The sequence below is a fragment of the Dendronephthya gigantea genome, unplaced genomic scaffold (assembly GCF_004324835.1).
Source record: "Dendronephthya gigantea isolate DGI-Jeju-01 unplaced genomic scaffold, DenGig_1.0 000059F, whole genome shotgun sequence".
Lineage (NCBI taxonomy): Eukaryota > Metazoa > Cnidaria > Anthozoa > Malacalcyonacea > Nephtheidae > Dendronephthya > Dendronephthya gigantea.
In genome coordinates, this window is record NW_021163069.1 from 1159190 (window position 1) to 1177060 (window position 17871).

The 17871-nt window shown below is 37.8% G+C and overlaps 1 protein-coding gene across 2 annotated transcripts; it reads right to left on the reverse strand.

The window, feature by feature from the left end:
* Positions 1-2753: 2753 nt before the first annotated feature.
* Positions 2754-16953, reverse strand: LOC114530109 (PDZ and LIM domain protein 7-like). Of its 2 annotated transcripts, XM_028551698.1 has the most exons (10): positions 16697-16953; positions 16357-16508; positions 14806-14955; positions 13822-13937; positions 12652-12738; positions 11997-12101; positions 10638-11034; positions 10123-10303; positions 4396-4632; positions 2754-4180 (listed from the first exon to the last, which is right to left on the reverse strand). In XM_028551698.1, the coding sequence occupies exons 1-10, from the start codon at positions 16793-16795 to the stop codon at positions 4106-4108; spliced, it is 1599 nt and encodes a 532-aa protein (XP_028407499.1). In that variant the 5' UTR covers positions 16796-16953; the 3' UTR covers positions 2754-4105. The 2 variants fall into 2 exon arrangements, with proteins under 2 accessions (XP_028407499.1, XP_028407500.1); XM_028551699.1 differs by lacking the exon at positions 12652-12738 and having other exon boundaries at positions 16697-16947.
* Positions 16954-17871: the final 918 nt, after the last annotated feature.

The window sequence follows — 17871 nt, forward strand, 5'->3', positions numbered from 1 at the left end:
TGCTGACCAACTTTGAACTTCATTTTCAGTACGAAAGAACCATGCAATGCCGTTGCCTAAAAATCTTGGCCATTTTGGGGACAAGTGATCCAGACTTCATCACCAAGGCCTCAAGGTTAGGCCCAGAAATGTCTCGTAATGTAAACACACACGGTTTATGTGTGTTTACTTTGGTGTTGCAAAACTACCCAGGTGGTCGATGTAATCAATGCCTAATACCTACATGACAAAATTATTTTAATTTTTACATTGACTCCGCAAATATTGTGAAATCTCTAAAAGGGAGTGTAGGTTTAAGGCAAACACCCGCGTGCTTCACTTTAGGGATTGATGCCGGACCGGCTATGTCAATTATTCTATTATTATTCAGTAAGATATTCTTCCCACCAAAACATATATGCTACGGTTTAAACTATGACTCTTGAATTTTATATCTTTTATGTCCAGACATATAACATTTTATGAATCGAAAATGTAAATTTTATACAAAGAATTTTCTTAACTTTCCTAAACATAGATCCCATCCATTTTCAATGTGATTACGTCATGTGACTGCAACTGGTCAAATTTTCATCCATTTCTACCGTGAATAGGACAAATGAAATAGGAAAACTGAAAAGGACAAATTCGAGCACGGTTCCAAATTTGTCCGGTCCGATCACTTCCCAACTTCGTACCCTGGTAGCCTGGACCATCTGAACGTAGCCTAGACCATCTGTATGAGAGGAGGGGTCGGTAATATTAGTAGCATTGTAATATACATCCCAATCAAACGCTTTTTTTCTCTATTTTTTTAATCTCGTCCGCCTAATATGAAAACAATTACAATTACAGATATGATTAAATCGTGGTACCCCGAACAATATAGAGACTGAAATCAGTAATATTTTAGTACACGCACGGCACACAAGCAGCGAGGCAGATCAATCGACATTTGTAAAATGTTGAAAGATAAAGAGATCGGACACCTAAATCATCCCCTAAGATCAATTTTGTTTTTTTTTCGGCACGGTTCGATCACAATTGATCGGGTTCAAAACTGTCACCAATATCTATTAAGACTTCAGTCAACTTTAGGACAAGTCGATAGGTTGAAATCAAGACCTAACTGAACCAATTACTTACCAATACATAGCTTGGTTCTGAACAAACCAATCAGCTATGGTGTCATGTCAAGGTCAATGCACACGACCTGTTCGAAACAGATGAAATTGACACCAAGAATTGTTTATCAAAGCATTCGGCAACTTAACCGCGCATTGACGTTGATTCTCCGGCTACAGAAGTCTGTCCCACGGAAAGGCGTTGTATATGCGTAGATGTTTACGAAAACAAAATCAAAATGTTTGCAATAATTCAGGAAATAAAAACTACATCGGATATTCCTGAGTTTTGTTTTGGTAACTTGTGGAAAAGCGAACAGACATATGTTAGCGACGGAAGGTGGAGAAAACACAAATTGTTTGAATTGATTGTATTACCATATCAGGCTTGCTGTAGTTATTTCTATTTTATAGTTGAGATTCTTATCTCGTTATTGCTTGGGCATTGAACCGCGGGAAATAATTTCTCGTACAGGGTGTCTCAAATAAACAGAATGGTAATTTTATCTGTCACGCATGCATGACAGATTATATTAACGGGGACGAAGTCAATTTTGCATAGTAACAGAGAGCAGTTGTTTCATTTCTTAATTAATATTTTTTATGATACCTTAACTTTTTTACAAACCAGGCAAATAATTTTGGCGCCATTATTAAGGAGCGATTTGGTTACGGCAAGGTCGTTACAAAAATTACTCTGCACATGGCAATATCATAACTAAAAGCGAATCAACTAGTGTCACGTATTTGAAGGTGAAAGATCAATTTTACAATTGTTTTAATTTTCGTTTTTATCCTCAAAAAGATCGTTTAGGACTTTGTGTATTACAAATGCTGCATGCCCCCTATATGTATTATTGTTAAACCAGTTGGTTGGTTCTCTTCTCAAGTTTCACTGTGTTTGGATCTCGAATGAAATTCCGGACGTGGAAGAATATGATTTCGAACGGGAAAAGTTGTTTTCTCCTCAGGTGCAATTTCATCGTTTGTTAAATATTTCTTTTCCGTATTCCGCAGGATACATTTTGAGGGTCGCGATTCTCCACAATATTTACAATCTTCCCTTTTGAGTTCTTAGCTTAGAGTGTACTGAGCATGAAAGACAGGAAAAGGGTGATGCCAAGACCATTTTTCATATGTCTGGTGAATAATCTGTGGTAGCTACCGCTGTTTGCATCCTCTCTCTTCCGCAGAGTCCGCTAAAACAGAGTTTTAACGCGCTGATAATTGTTGAGATACCTCATGCAATAGTAAACCTAAGCTTCTGTGCAGAGAAGAGAGTGCTTGCATCACTGTATTAAGCTCAGTACATGCGAGGGCATTCCCTTGGGTGGGGGAGGGTTGGAGGGGGATGGCGCGATATCTTATAGCATTTTTAATTTGGCGCTCTGGCTCCAAAAATGTTTTCGCCATAATTTATCGCGTGTTTCACGCCTGAAAGTTTTTATTGCTAAAAACAATTAATAATGGGAGCGACTATAATGTGCCTATTAATATTGGGACCAAGTCGTTGATTTTGGGAATATAAACCCATGGTGTTTATCTCTGTTTTTCACGTCAATTTTCAGGGCAGGAAGGAGTAATTACAACGCATTGATCAAACAAGGTATTCTCGATTATTTAATAATCGCAATATAACCTCACTTAGATCAAATACTTCCAGACAATATTGATATAAATTTATTTAATATTATAATTATTTATGTAAAACACCTATATATTATTAAACTCGTGCAGAACAAACTCTTATCGGTTATGTACATATAGAGAAGACCGTTACTTGATGCCAGGGTTACGGCTGTTTAAAACATTTTAAAATTCGAGTCACCTCTATAGTGAACTCTACTATACTCATGGAAGGATACCTGTAGATTATTAACATGATACCTGGGACCGGTTGCATAAGGTGGTTAACTTTTAACTATATTTCGTTAGAAAACTATATTTGTCAATCAGTGTATTTTGAAGTTAACTACGATTGAAGTAAACTCAAAAGTTAGTCAAGAGTTTCACACAACCGGCCCCTGGAGATTGACATGCTTATACTCGCCTAAATTAAAACTATAATTGTCTTCCAGGTTAATCAGAAAGAATTTAACAAACGTACCTAATTCCAGAATATTTACTTGTAGTAGTAAAACTGCTTCGACTAAGTAGCTTCGTTTTCAACGAAGTATCAAATAATTAGACCCCGTGCATCAATAAGAAGGCTGGGATCAAGAGGTAAAAGGAAACCTCTTGTCTTTGCTTTTGACAGTTGTTCTAATGCGGTAAAATCGACGTGTTTTCCTATATGCACGCATTTTTTATCGAAACCTAGGTAATAATTCCATGTTCAATAAATCCTAAATACAGGAATTTAATCCTTGAGACTAGGGTGGAATTTACTCCTTGAGATTACCCTAGAATTAGGGTTAGATTAAGGAATAGGTTTAACCCTAATTAACGATAAACCTAATTTCTCAGATCTAATGCTAACCTATTCTAAAGGATTAAATTTGTGTATTTTGTTTTTAATGAATATGAACCTAGTGTCAAAGGTATCTTTCCCGAGAACGAGGCTTTATATAATATCCATGCTATCCTTTTATCTTATATAGATCAACTTTTATTGAATATCTAATATCAATTCTCATGCATTCGTGGTCAAAATTGCAAGGTTACCATACTAAGCAACGAAGAAATACCTTAAAAGGACGGTTGAGCATACAACAACGGTTCCTATTACTGTCCCCCCCCCGGCCCCCAGCCTCGAATTACAATATATTTATCTGTTTTACCCATAGCGCGTTAAAGTTTGTAGTCTAGCATAAATTTACCAAAAGTCCTTCCATTTTTATAATCTGTTCCCTTCTTATAGTACTTTCAACATCCTTCCTGTTTGACTCTGGTCTTTCCATTTATAATGTCCATCTTCTATGTCAATTTCGCAAAGTGTACTTATCGTTCGCCAAGGGGATATCGTAGTTCCAGGTTTACATCTATTTCAGGGTGCTCCAGTCTTAGGCATGCTCCGGACATACTGCCTGTGTACCCATGCTGTAGAATCCGGTATTTTCTAGATTGCTGCCACACACCTACAGAATTGCAATGTTAATTGAGTATTTCACTTTTAAACTAAATGCTGAAATAGAACGGAGTTTTTTATATACAGGTAGTAAGAGCATCCCAAAATTAGTAAAATTGTAAAGTTTGTTGAATAATGTTGAAATATACAAAAAATATCGCCATATGTAGCCATTGGTCCGTTTTAGTTATGGTCCTAAGTGCGCAAAAATATTGATAAACTTACTGCACATCTGAAGCAGTCAGCATGCCAAGGTTTATCGAGTGCTTCGAGCCAGCGGTCTCCGCCACCAATTACTTGCTTACATGAACAACATTTCACACAGAATAATTCTTTGTAATCTTGTGCGCAATACGGTTTACCGCTGTCCAGGTGGAAACTCTCGTTGGCTATCTGTTTGCCACAATGAGCGCAGATGAAGTGCTCCGGATGAAACATCTTACCGATGGCTTTAACACAAGGCTGAAAAAATCGATCGCGAGTTGACAAAAAAATTTTACCCTGAGACAGGGGCTTTCCATTGAAATACCAGCCTATATAGTTTACAACCATGTGCAAGAATTACGAAGACTCAAAAATTCGATTATTTCCCCCTACCATTGACAATGTTGAGAGTTATATTTTCAGCAATTCAAATAGCTTGGTATCATGGATAAAACATTGTTTCGGAGGGTACTTAATTGTTGCACATGATTGTAGCTCTCTCATACGGCCCCTTAGGACGTGATCTCATTAATATACAGTCGGAATTTCGAAGGGGCCTAGAACAAAATGTTTATTTTGCCTAATGTGAGGAGCCAGGGGGAGGGCGCAGTGGCTCATCAGTAGCAAAATGGCGGAAACTCCAATGAGCGGTATTAACAGATAACTTTTTTTTGAGCGCGACATTCCGAATTATCAAGGGAGAGATTGGTATTAACAACTTTGAAATTACGTAGGTATGACGTAACATTTCCAGAACACTGCGAATTATTTGTATATTTACTTGACGTCATAATTGTACCTGGAATTATTTGTAGGCGGCTAACCGATCACTAAAATCATTATGGCCCCTTTCTCATACTAATATTCATATGACCCTCATAATCTAAACCGAGAAACAATTTCCACACCACCACCTCTTGGTAGACCTTGCCTATATTGGAGGTATGTTTGTTGCGCCCAAACGAGAAAGTTAACTTGAACCAATTGAATAAATTTTAATAGTAAAAATTCGTATGGAGGGGAATGCCAGAAGGAAATAGCCTTGTCCCCCGCAAAAATGAGTGTTTGAAATTGAATAAGTTTATCTCATTCAGGTGTAAACTCAATGACGTCGAATCGGTTACTAAATAACGAACGCATGAATTAAGAACGCAAACACGCAACAAATTACTAAATTAGCGGATTTTAATTTCTCACAGCAAATTCATACTGACTCAACAATAAAATAAATCGACTAAAAAATCCATCGAACGCGTAAATAGTAAGAATTACAATGTACAGAACGGCAGCTAAATTTTTTCATACAGTTTGTTAAATAGCAGGAAACCAACCTGTTTACGAAGGCATAAAAACGATAACTACGCATTATCTAAAACTCAACAGAGAATAACTTGTCAGTAATAACTTCAATAACTACGTCAATAACCTCTTACTTATAAATCTTCACTCATTGGCAGACGCCTATAAATAAAGCCCAAAGCTTTCTGCTGTTGATGGGGCTCCAATCTCACAAAAATCTGTCTAATGTCACTTCTACACTCGTCTAACTGTTCAACCAACAATTCCTTTCTATAATCCATATAACTTATATCAGCTTTCGCCTTTTTCAGTCGATCTTTTTGCTCCGATATTTTTTTCTGGACATCTCCGATTTCCAGTCCCTTGAAAGAGGTTCTCTTATCAGCGCTTTCTTGTAGAGCACGAGCATTTTTTAGACGGATCGAAGATTTGGTCAAAATATCTTCGAACCGTCGCGATTTTTTTCGCGCTTCATCAACTCTCGTCTCCGCCTTTTCGATCGCGACCTTTATCGGGGGAATCCGCTTACTGAGATCACGAATTCGTTGGACGGTGATCCGTTTCTTTTCTCGGGCCGCCTCGATCTTTTCCGTCAACTCCTCAACAATTTTCGACTCGTTCTTCATGTCTTTCTCGTAAAACTTTGCCGCGCGTCGGTTTTGTTCAATCACCACGGTTCGGGCAGTTAATCTTTTAGTTACTTCTTCGACTTTTTTCTCTCTTCGCTGCACGATTTCCTCCAGCGATCGTATCTGGTCTCGCAAAGACCTGGCCTGCGATTTCGACGACATAATCCGATGTTTAGCTTCGACATACCCTCGTTCGGCGATCTCACGTCGATCGATGGCCTCCGCTAACTCCTCTTTAGCTATCGCAATCTTCTCACGAACAATTGACATGTCATTAGGTCTTCGGCTTCTGTCGTTATACTCCGTTGACGTTTCACTGCTTCGCCGTGAACTGGTCGGACTAGGCGTGCTCGCCCAGCTGTGGCGGCCGTTTCCGATGCCGCCATAGCTCGTGTGTCGCGTTCCTCGAGGGAGAAAAGCACGGCTGTTATTATTATTATTAACGTCCGACTCGAACTTTTGCTTGAGCTCGGAAAAAGGCTGAATCCGCTCGGACACAGGGGAACTGGGGGAAGTAGGCGACGTAACTCCGCTGACCGAAGGCGACTTCGAGTTCGTCTGCTCAAACATTTTTCTGGTGTTATGGAATTGGTTTTGAAACCTATCTCTTACGAAGGGGTGCTCGTCAATTTCGTTGACATACGAGAAAGCTTTTGCATCGGTCTTAAACGACTGTAGTGGAGCTGGTCGTACCATATTTGTCTTTTCCGCAACGAATGTTCGACTTTCATTTGACATATTCGCAATAAATAATATCTCTTCGGTACACAGTGGTCAGTAGGAATTTATAATTTCAGCCAAATGTCAACAACTAACAAATGTCCATAAAGATTATATAGCACTTGGTGCTCAAACTGAGAAGTTCTTTGCACTCAAAAGCGAAGGAATGTCAATATATATGGTACCCTATATCAATGTTTGATTCACACGAAGTAACAGAACCCTAATCTTTTCCAAGAGCGTTTAAAATGCCAGTGCAAACAATCAGTTCAATATTGATTCAACTATGAATTCCAATGTACCCTAAACAATCTTATATAATATCAAATGTCAAAGCCATAAGTGAGTTATTTTCCAACTATTAATTTTCGATCAAAGTGCAACGAATCGCTTCGAATTCCAATCAGAAAAGGCAACAACGAAAAATCACACGCCAGATATTCTAGATCTTCGTACTTTTTAATCCTTATGCCGACAATTATCTGTCCCAAACACACAAAATGTTCAGTCAGTTGAAACGAAGCGAACAGCAGCTTTACAACTCGACTTCTCCTGCAAATACGAGCGTTTTTCGAGTAGTTTTGAGCAGCAGATTCGAAGTAAACGCTTTGCAGTTCTAATCTTTCGTCGAGCTTGTCGAAACGAGCACGGATATTCGATATCTGACAAACAGACACGAAGCGACCTCGTCTGTGTGATCGTTTCTCGCAGCGAAGTTTCTCAGCAATGTTTTTGTTGTTTATATCTCAAATCCAGCCACCGATATTACATTTCACCCACTTTTAACCTTGTTTTAATTGCTGGCAAGTCCACAACCAAACGCAGTCGCAAATGACTAACTCCAGGGACACATCAAGCTTAATATTAGCGATTATAAATCATATCTGATGTTCCTGACCTTTGTCGAATTATAATAATGATAAAAGTGATAGTGAAGTAACTATAACTCTATTGGCTCCCTCTCACAGCTCTTTGTAAACCATAGCTTCCCAATGTGTATTAGAAACAAAAGCAGTCAGGCGCCTCTGTTGTTCAGCAAATATATAAGCGTTTCGAGTTACTTATTTGGCGTTTTTATTTCGTGGGTCGTGAAGATACCGGTCGAGAGTCGAGGAAACGCGGGTTTGGAAAACAAGTTTGATTGGAAAGTTTCCCTGAATGATGCTTCATTCCTTCATCTCACTGGATTTATTAAATCAGGATATACAAATCGAAAATTGACGACGTTTGACGAAAATTCTTGCAATTGCATTTAAAATTGCACTGTACTGTAATTATAAATGCGATTACTGCATTATGAGGGTAACTACTGCAGTTATAAAGTAATTGCATTACTCACTCGCACAGTATTAATGAAATATTCACACAGTGCATTAAACAGTTTAATAGTATATTTCGTGGCATCGGACAGATTCGTTAGGGCTCTAGTGACTCGTGTTATCTTTCATTATTTCAAATTCTCACTCATGCATGTTTAACTATAATCGCAATGAAAACTATAGTTTTTCCTTTTTATACAAATGGCATTGTTTCTTCAGAGGGTTCCAATATCATTGTATCAATACATGACATGCAAATGTCAGCTGATACAACTGGCATATGTGAATGATAGCTTTTACAACCACTGTAGCAATCAAAAGCTTTTGCACTTTTACCCACGAAACACGACTGTGCCACAAGCGTCCACGAGAAACACAGTATCGTTTCTGAATGTATATATCAACACAAGACTCCATAGAATTCTCATTGTGCCCACCCCCGCGTGTAATCATGACGCGATATCCGGCTGAAATACCTAACTTCTGATAGACATGTAGAGAATTTTACTTATGACTGCAGATAAATGAGAACAAGGTGCAATATGGTACGATTTGTGCATTTTGAGCCGCTGTGTTAACGATGAATCGATGATAATGTTGTTTGCTGTTGGAAATTGTGTTGCCATAGCAATTTTGAACGCACACAAGTCAATAATGTGGGAGAATATGTATACATGGAATCACAGAGTGAAATTTACATATCTAAGGGCTCATTGATGATACCGACAATCTCTTTAGTCCCGACAATAAACGTTTCGACAACAATATCCTCGGTAACAGAAATATCACGGCAAAAATTTATGTTCACTAATGAAATGATAAATCTTTTGACGTTTCTGACCCGCCAGATCAGGGAAACACATGTAAACACATGGAAACCAAGCCCTTGGCTTGGAATATTGATTTGTATCAATTTCAAGTGGAGGGCCATATAAGCCAGATTTTTAAAATATCTGAGTTAGATGTTTTCCCTTCGTACGTGGACAAAATCCTGGAGTGCACGAAATACTACAAAAGTGAGCCATGTTAATTAATCGCGGTACACCGTGACTTTCATGAGAATGGAAGGATTCGATTTTCCTCATTTTGCAGAAAACAATTTGATTGGCGTTTTGGCCCATCGACAACAGAATTTCTATGCCTTCGGGTGTTTTCCCAGACATTAGCTTGGGGGAATGGAACTCGAAGTCAGTCTGATTTAAAATAAAAGTGTAAAACAACACTTACTAACTAACAGACAAATGAATTGTGACTTGGATGAAGTTTTTATGGCTATACGCAGGCCTTTCAGAAACTCAACTGTCGTCAAGGGTAACCCACCCAGCAATAAATAAGAGTTTGTAAAGGCATAGCAGTTAACCAAAACCGCAAAGCAACTTGTTTTTACGTACGATGTAAATCGCACAGCCTCTGGTATTGAAAAGTATTGTAATCGCACAGCCTCTTGTCTTAAAAAGGATTGTAATCGCAGAGCCTCTTGATTTACATACCATGTAAACCTTAGTCTCTTGTTTTACATTATCTCAGAGCCGCTTGTTTCGCCTATCTACACCCCTCTTCTAAACGAGGAAGCTAAAACAGTGACTACATGTACGTTTACGAATACGGTGAATACGATACGAGTGCAAAATTCTCACACCAAGCTCATTGTTGTTTGCTTACGCCATCTGACGAATCACATAGTCGTTACATGGCTTTTGAATGTAAATCATGCACTCGTAGTATTTGCTAAAGCTCCTCATTTTTCTAGCCCGGGGAAACATGGCAGAAAGAAGACTTACCCCAACAATTGCTTGATTGCAGACATCACAGTGTGGAGCAAACTTCATATCATAACAATTTTCGCAATACAGGTGATCTGATTCTTCAACGAACCCCTTATTCTGCAAAGATTTCCTACAGCCGGCGCAGTTGAAGTGTTCAGGATGCCAGTTGCGACCCAGGGCACTCAGGAATGATCCCCTAAAGAAAAAGAAGAATTTCGGTCCCGATTCCAGATCTCTTAAGCTGAAATTTCAATCATTATTTGCTTCCCCCAAAAAGTAAACATTTTTCAATTTCCTTTACATAAGTTTTATTTCCAAAGTGTACAAGGTGTCTGGCTTCAAGGCTAAGTTGGATGTAAATTCATAAATTGCACATGTTATTGACACATCTTGTAAAAGGCGTAAAGGCTAAATGCTTTTGTGATGATATTGATTAGAGACAATTTAGACTTGCGAGTACGTTTTTGCAATGAGCTCCTTCGCCACGAAAATGAATGTAAAAAACATAGCTTGCATGCTTGCACACTTACTGAATATTTTGCCCGCAGCCATGACAATGAGGAAGCTGTGAGTTACTCGCCGGACTAGTTGGTTTGGGTTTGGCTGCCGGTGCAGCCGCTGGACGGTATGACTGGAACGCTGGCGCAGGTGATGGAACGCCTGTACTTGTTGGCTGCGGACTGGTTTGACGCCGTTCAGCATAGGCCGCCCTAGCTGCATCAGATGGTCGGGTAAAATTGATTTCAGACGGTAAGACTTGCATGGGTTTAACGCCGGGTGGGCAGGGGGGTGGTTCCTTTGTATTCATGGGCGTCTGGACGGGGGGTTTCCCACCACGGACATTAGCGGTTACTGTGTAAGGGCGCGATTGGGGAACAGCACGATTTCGATCGCCGTCTGGCTGCGAGAACACACTTGGATGGGAGTCTGAGTGGAATCAAACGAAAGAACGATGGAGATATTACGTAGCTGTGAAAATTTAAACTTAAATTTATAGAGTTACAAACAAAATCTCTGACGCGATATACCATACGCATATACGCAAAATTATTTAATTATGTATATTTTCAACACTTCTATATCTGGTTATTCACAGCTGTTTCGAAACTGACATGCCAGCGTCTACTGGGTTAATTATATATAATGGTATACATATGTACTCTGCACTAATCAGGGATTATTCTGAGGTACATTGATAACCACTTTTGTAGTGGTAAATAAGATTTGTAAAGTGATAAAAGGTATTTCATGCAGTGATAAACTGCGATATTTATCATTTGTTATTTTATACATACACTGCACTGATATGGAAGAGAACATGAGTATTATTGTAGAAATTTGCTGCAGAGAATTATTCAGTATTATTGTAGAAATTTGCTGCATAGCATTATTCAGTAACACTATGCATGTTAATCTCAAGTTGCAGAATCAGTACACGCACTCTCATGATGCAGGACAAAGTATAGAGCTTTTCAAAAACGATGTAATACTAAAATATATTACATTACAAGCGTTTTTGTGCAGTGATAAGATATCCTTGGAATAACCCCTGGTGATCAGACGCACCGTGCACAGATAAATAATGGCCAGTTAATTTGTAAGTACTAGATCGGTGCATGGATCTCCTTGATCTCAGTTTTTTTTTCACTTGAAGAATGTTTTGCAAAAAATCATAGAATTTTAAGTATGTGTGGCATTAAAATTTTAAAAGTATAACAAAGTCCGAATTAGCTATGTCATCTGGACACACAAGTTTTTCAATTTCCACGAGATTTTACCCTAAACTGTTTAAAAACCTGGTTCGAAAAAGATAGGACCTTATATACATTTCTCAGATTTCCAAAGACGAGCATTTTGTTGAATTGTTTGCATAAAAACAATCGATTTACCTCCACCATCGACATGCCTTTGCAGCAGTTTAAAACTTCTCGATTGTCCAGCAGGTAGTTGTTCATCTTCAGGCGAATATGCTTCAGGGGGTGGTGGGGGAAGATCTAAAATGGTAAAAGTTACTTGAATACTTCTTGAAATCCATGCATAATAAAATCAGTCTTTCCACTATCAATGTTGAAATCTAAGAACAGCACGTATAAAGGTACCCACGAATGAGCGCGGTTAATGACCTTTCATTCCCCAGAAAATTCTGTTCACCATGCAAGCAAATTATGTGGGTGTCTTGGTCAAAAAGGAAACCAAATACGAATACATCAAAACTCAAATACAAAACTGCATTACAAGAAAGTTTAAAATAACCGAAAATCTAGCCTAATGTACGTCAGCAAATTCGTGCACGTACGCTACTGTCTGAACGTGTTTAAAACTGGGCTACTCAGTTCATAACGACATACAGTTTTACAGAAAACCTATTATGCACTCGTAATATCAATGGAAAATGCAACAAGAAAGGGATTTGTGAAATGAAATGAAGTGCAGCGCTCACTTGTATTTGAACTTGGTTGAAATGTTAGTGTAACGTTATATTATGATTAATGATGGCAATTAGTGTGAATGTTTCAATTATTTGTTAGTAACTAAAGTTAATACCATTAGATTCTTGTTCTTTCCTAGTAAGATGTTTTTGTAGCCGATGAAAGGATCGTGACTGAATCCTTGATCGATCGTCACTGTCCCCTGGAAATGATCAGCCAGTGACAAGGTAAGAAATGAAATCTTTTCTTGGGGTTATTGACTCGACCAAAGTCGACAAAAAAACGGTCAAAAACTTAAAAAAGCATACATATATATAACAATAAAAGGATGATTCCGCTTTAAGACCAGAACTTATATACTGCAGCTCAGCTACACTTTAGGTCAATATAAAAGGACATTATGATTACTCGCAACCTTGTGGAGAACTAATTCTGAAAGGTCCTCTACTCCATGCTTTCGATCTCTAAAGTTTTCCACGTACAGATTATACATATGTTCCCGTGTTGACTTTTGATGAGGCTGTACAGTAGCTTGGCGACCCCTTTATCTGGGTAACTGCAGCATGCGGTGGTTATGCAGTGGTATGTATGTAGCGGTACGTGGTACGGTTCTTTGCCTCAGTCCAAGCTGTAGGTGAAATACTTCTAATTCAAACTACAAAATTTTCTAATGCATCTTTTGGATTCTCATACTAATCCTTTTAATCCCGATTCTTATTCCTATAATCTATTGGTCTTAGGGTTAGCTGTTAGCATGAAAAGCGGATTACCACCGGGACATCTACACCTATTGCATACATTTTGGTAATTAATAGCATGTTAACTAAGTTACACATTCCCTGGTAAGTGTTAGGTAAAAAAATATTGGGGGTTAAATATTAGTAGCATGGAAGTTTTGTGCATTTACCTATTTGTCACCAAGAATTTAAGAAATACTTCCAAGGAGAATTTTTAAAGAGAGTAATAAAACAGGTCTCTCAGAGAGGTGTCCATGGGAGAGGGCAATTCACACCCTTTGCTTACAGAGGGGAGGAAATTTTGAGGAAAAAAAGAAAGGGGGAAACACTCGCAATTGGGTAAGGTCCTCAAATTCCTGCACCAAGTTCACAAATTTTATTTCAGTTTTGGATCATGATTTTTCACTGATAACAAACCCAGAGCATGTTACTAAGTAGATAGGGCAGTTTCATTAAAAATGGGTCATGTCATTCATAACTGTAGTGTTACAGATCAATAAACAATTGAAAGTAATAACGAATAAGGGTGCAATAAAAGTTGTAGTTACCATCAATATCGTTATCTGCATGTCTTGATGTCAATCCTGAATCATTTATACTTGAATTCCTCAACATTCTAAGAACTTCAGAATCATCATAATTATCTGGATCCTTTGCAGGTTTCCTAAAGTGCATTTTATAAAAATAATTATTGCATAACAAAATGGGTAATGAGCTGTACTGATTTACATTCTTCTCAACTGTTCCTGGCTTGATTTTGAGATACAGTATGTACATATTTAACTCCAAATTAGAACCCTTCACCACAAAGTGTATAATACATGCAATTCACAGAGTTATACATTTGAACATCAAATCAGGTTCATAATTTTAATATATATGTTGCCAAGTTTTTCTCACCCAAGGTGAACCTCTGGTGCGCATATGCCCTTAGTTTAAATGTTAAGTTCATAAACATCTTTAGATAGGCTTGTACATGGAAATTGTAAACACGTAGGCCAATATATTGACAGCTTTTTGTGTTTGTGGTGACCAAGTCCTGGCTGTAAAATTACAACCAGAAAAATTAAAATTAAGGTTATAATATTCTAGATACAAAAGAGTCCTCTACCCTTCCTCAAAAGTCAGTGTGTTACAAAAATAATGCTTCATGGCATATGTACTGCTTCAATGCTTTTTTACCATGTTATATTATACCTTTGTTACCATATCAATTACATTATACCTACTGACCTACATGTATATACAGTAAGTATATCATGGGCTCTTGAATGTTATTGAATGTTAGTGATGTGATATAGTTATATACCTATAATTATCAACATGAGGAGTTGGAGAAAGTGGTAAATTGGTTTCTTTTCATCTGTGATTTTACACAGCCATTTTCGAGCAATACTATACACAGTTATTATATATCACACAGTTCATACCACTTTTTTTTAGTGAAAACTCAAAATTAAGAACTAAATCAAGTTTATAGTGCACTCTCAGAAAACAATAGGAGAAAACAGATGTTTACAACGAATACTTACGACAACGATTTAACTTGAACAGGGGAACTCTGAACACCAAAAGGTCTAGGTTTTGCATTGAACTTGTGATCCACCCTTGCAGAATGGGTAGTATCTGTTATAACCACTGGTGACTTTGAACCCATTGATCTGGCTGTATTTCCAGCTTTTCTATAACAAAAAATATATAGCTCTGGCCAAACAGGACACAGGATGAAAATTAGTTTTCTGTAACAGATCCTTAAAAACCACAGGGCTATGGAAAGTGTAACCTTTCAAATAATCCTCAAAATACTTTTATCAGACATGACAGAATGTTCTGTTCTCGTCATACATGCATATGAGAAGTATTTGAATCTAAAATTTCAAACTAGGAGTTATATTTTGTAAGATCATAGCTACCAATGAAAAGGGGACTAAAATTTCCATTGTAAACCCTGTCTATGAACTGGCAGGTAAATGTTAATATTAGGTTTCTTATTTCCTGACTGACTGACAAACAGCAAATATCTTGTTACAGATAAATTTATATCCACTCTCTAGAGAATGTTTCAACTTTTTTTTCAACTTGAAAGTTAACCCTAAAATATTAACAATTGTGACTAAATTAGGGGCAGAAGTTACCCCTCTTGCTACCAAGAAACATGGCTAATATTTTCTTGCACACAGGGGATGATAGTCTGTTCTGGACTACCTTGCAAGTTGGTTAAATGCAAACTAAGATATGCAGCAAAACACCATAAAATAAAATGGAATTTTCATATTACACGAGTTGCTATGAAGATCTGGAATTACTCAGTATTATTTTAATTTGATAATACCAGAAGAAATTTAAAATTCATAAATTACCAGCCTGTTACTATGGTCGCATTCTAATTGCAACATGTCAGATTAGAATATACTTCCAAATTTGCAACATAATTTACCAAGCCATTGCACAATTTGCTACAGTTTGTGTTCACAAGATAAGATTAAATTTTAAACTTAAAACGACGTGTGCATTACAGATAAACATGCTAATCAATATACAACTATTACAGATGTTTACTAGCGTTTACTATCAAAATATTGCCCAGGTGTGCACTACACTATTTCAGCAAAGTGGCGATATTAAAAATCGATGATTACATCATTCGGAATTCTCATTAGAATTCTCGAGTAAATACTATCGAGACTTCATGGACACCTCAGGAAATCGGCTTTCTATAGCATCCTCAAAGCAGTTGCGCTCTTTTATGTACGTCAAAATCTGAGCTGATGATAAATCGTCGAAATTTATGCATACGGATAGCGATAAATTTTATTGCACAACAAATGTTGCAAATCTTCATACAAAATATTCCACGAAACGGAATGAAATGCATAAAATAGCCGCTGTTTGGTTTCCATACAAAATAACTACAGTTATGTCTATAAGCATTACCACACAGACTAAAGGTCAAGCCAACTGAAGTACGGAGTGGCTTACCTGATCTTTTACAAAAAAATCGCTTCATAAACGGTGCCATAATGCGCTCGTTTGCAAGTCTGTTTTAAAAGGAAGAAAATTAAGCGACTTCCGCATAAACCTACCTAACAAGTCTAAGTTTTAGTGTATCTTTCGATGACTTTATTAAATTCTGTGCGTCCAAATGCACTAAATGTTCCGTCGACTCTTGGTTTATTTCGTCTATGAAGTCGCCTTCCAAGATCCCTTGTAAGTCGGCTTTCCCGCCCGGCGTTACCTTTTAGAGCAAAATAAAAGCGAAAATGTCAACAGCTGTGTGTAAATATGCTAGACAAATGTTGTTTCGACGATTAAACGCGGCAAACATTGTATATCGCAAAACAGACGTACAGTGCTAACACCATACATGGGATAGTCTGTCTACAAAGCGCTATCGTTGCCTATGTTTTAAAACGTCAAACTCACCCTTGCTATAGACAATGCTGTCCCAAAATCCTTCCCGCCTTGCAAACGAAAGCCCCAAGGACCTCCACCGGTTAAATTTACAACGTATTCGCCTGCCATTTTGAAGAGAAGGACGAAAAAATCAAAATATAAAGCTAGCAAAGATTAAATGTCCTAGGCTCAGAGCACTCGCAAGCGTCGCGCGTGATTGTTTATCATTCTCTTCAGACTTTTCTCGCAATCCGATTGGACGATAAACAATAGAATGATTAACGTCGGCAGCTGATTGGATGAGGCATGAAGGGCGAATAACATATCGCTAGCTTAGATTATATATTTCTATTTTCTTTTAAACGTACCTTGAAATTAATTCGCTCCTCGATACTCTTCCACGTTTGGAACTAACCACACAAAGGAATGGCAACAAAAATCAGTAGAGCTTGAAAATTAATTACCGACCTGTCTGGAGTTTGTAACAAAAATGTGTCTGTAACCCTCGGCCCATGATAGTTTACACGAGACGGAAATTCCGAAAGCTTGTTCAAATTTACCAAATTTGGTAATAAATTGTACTCGGATATAAAGCATTTGTCAACAGTATTAAGTTAATCATATATTCAGGGATATTACCTGCTCGCAAATATTTCCTGTTGAATACTGCACAGAAGAGTCTAGATGGAAAAATAGTTTAAATAAACAGGAACATTTTTTGCGACATTCGTCGCGTAGCAGAAAACCCTGTTATACGAGCCCTAATCAGTGGCCCTAATTTATTCCACATCTGTTTTACATTTGTTGCGACATTAACAGTGTGATTACTGATTTACACGTTGTTTTTGGCGTGGTGTAAAAAAGTCGTTTCTCACGAATAAATAATCATACAAGGACATCTTAAAAACTGGTTGGCCGCTGGCAATTATCTTTTTATTCATAACTGAGTTGCGAAAACTAACTTGAAAATGGCAAATGTCACCTGTACGCAAGAGGAATTATTTTACAATTGGCTAGACCTGAAACAAAGGTTATTTGCGTATGGAAGCGTAATTGACAGGTTGGCAACGAATTTCCGGATTGCGCCTTGAAAAGTAATATGAAATCGACAATAAGGGCAGCAAACGCGGCGTATCGTTACCCCATGAGGTATACCGAGAGATCAGAATAGTTAAAATTTTAAATGCTCACAAACGGTACTTTTA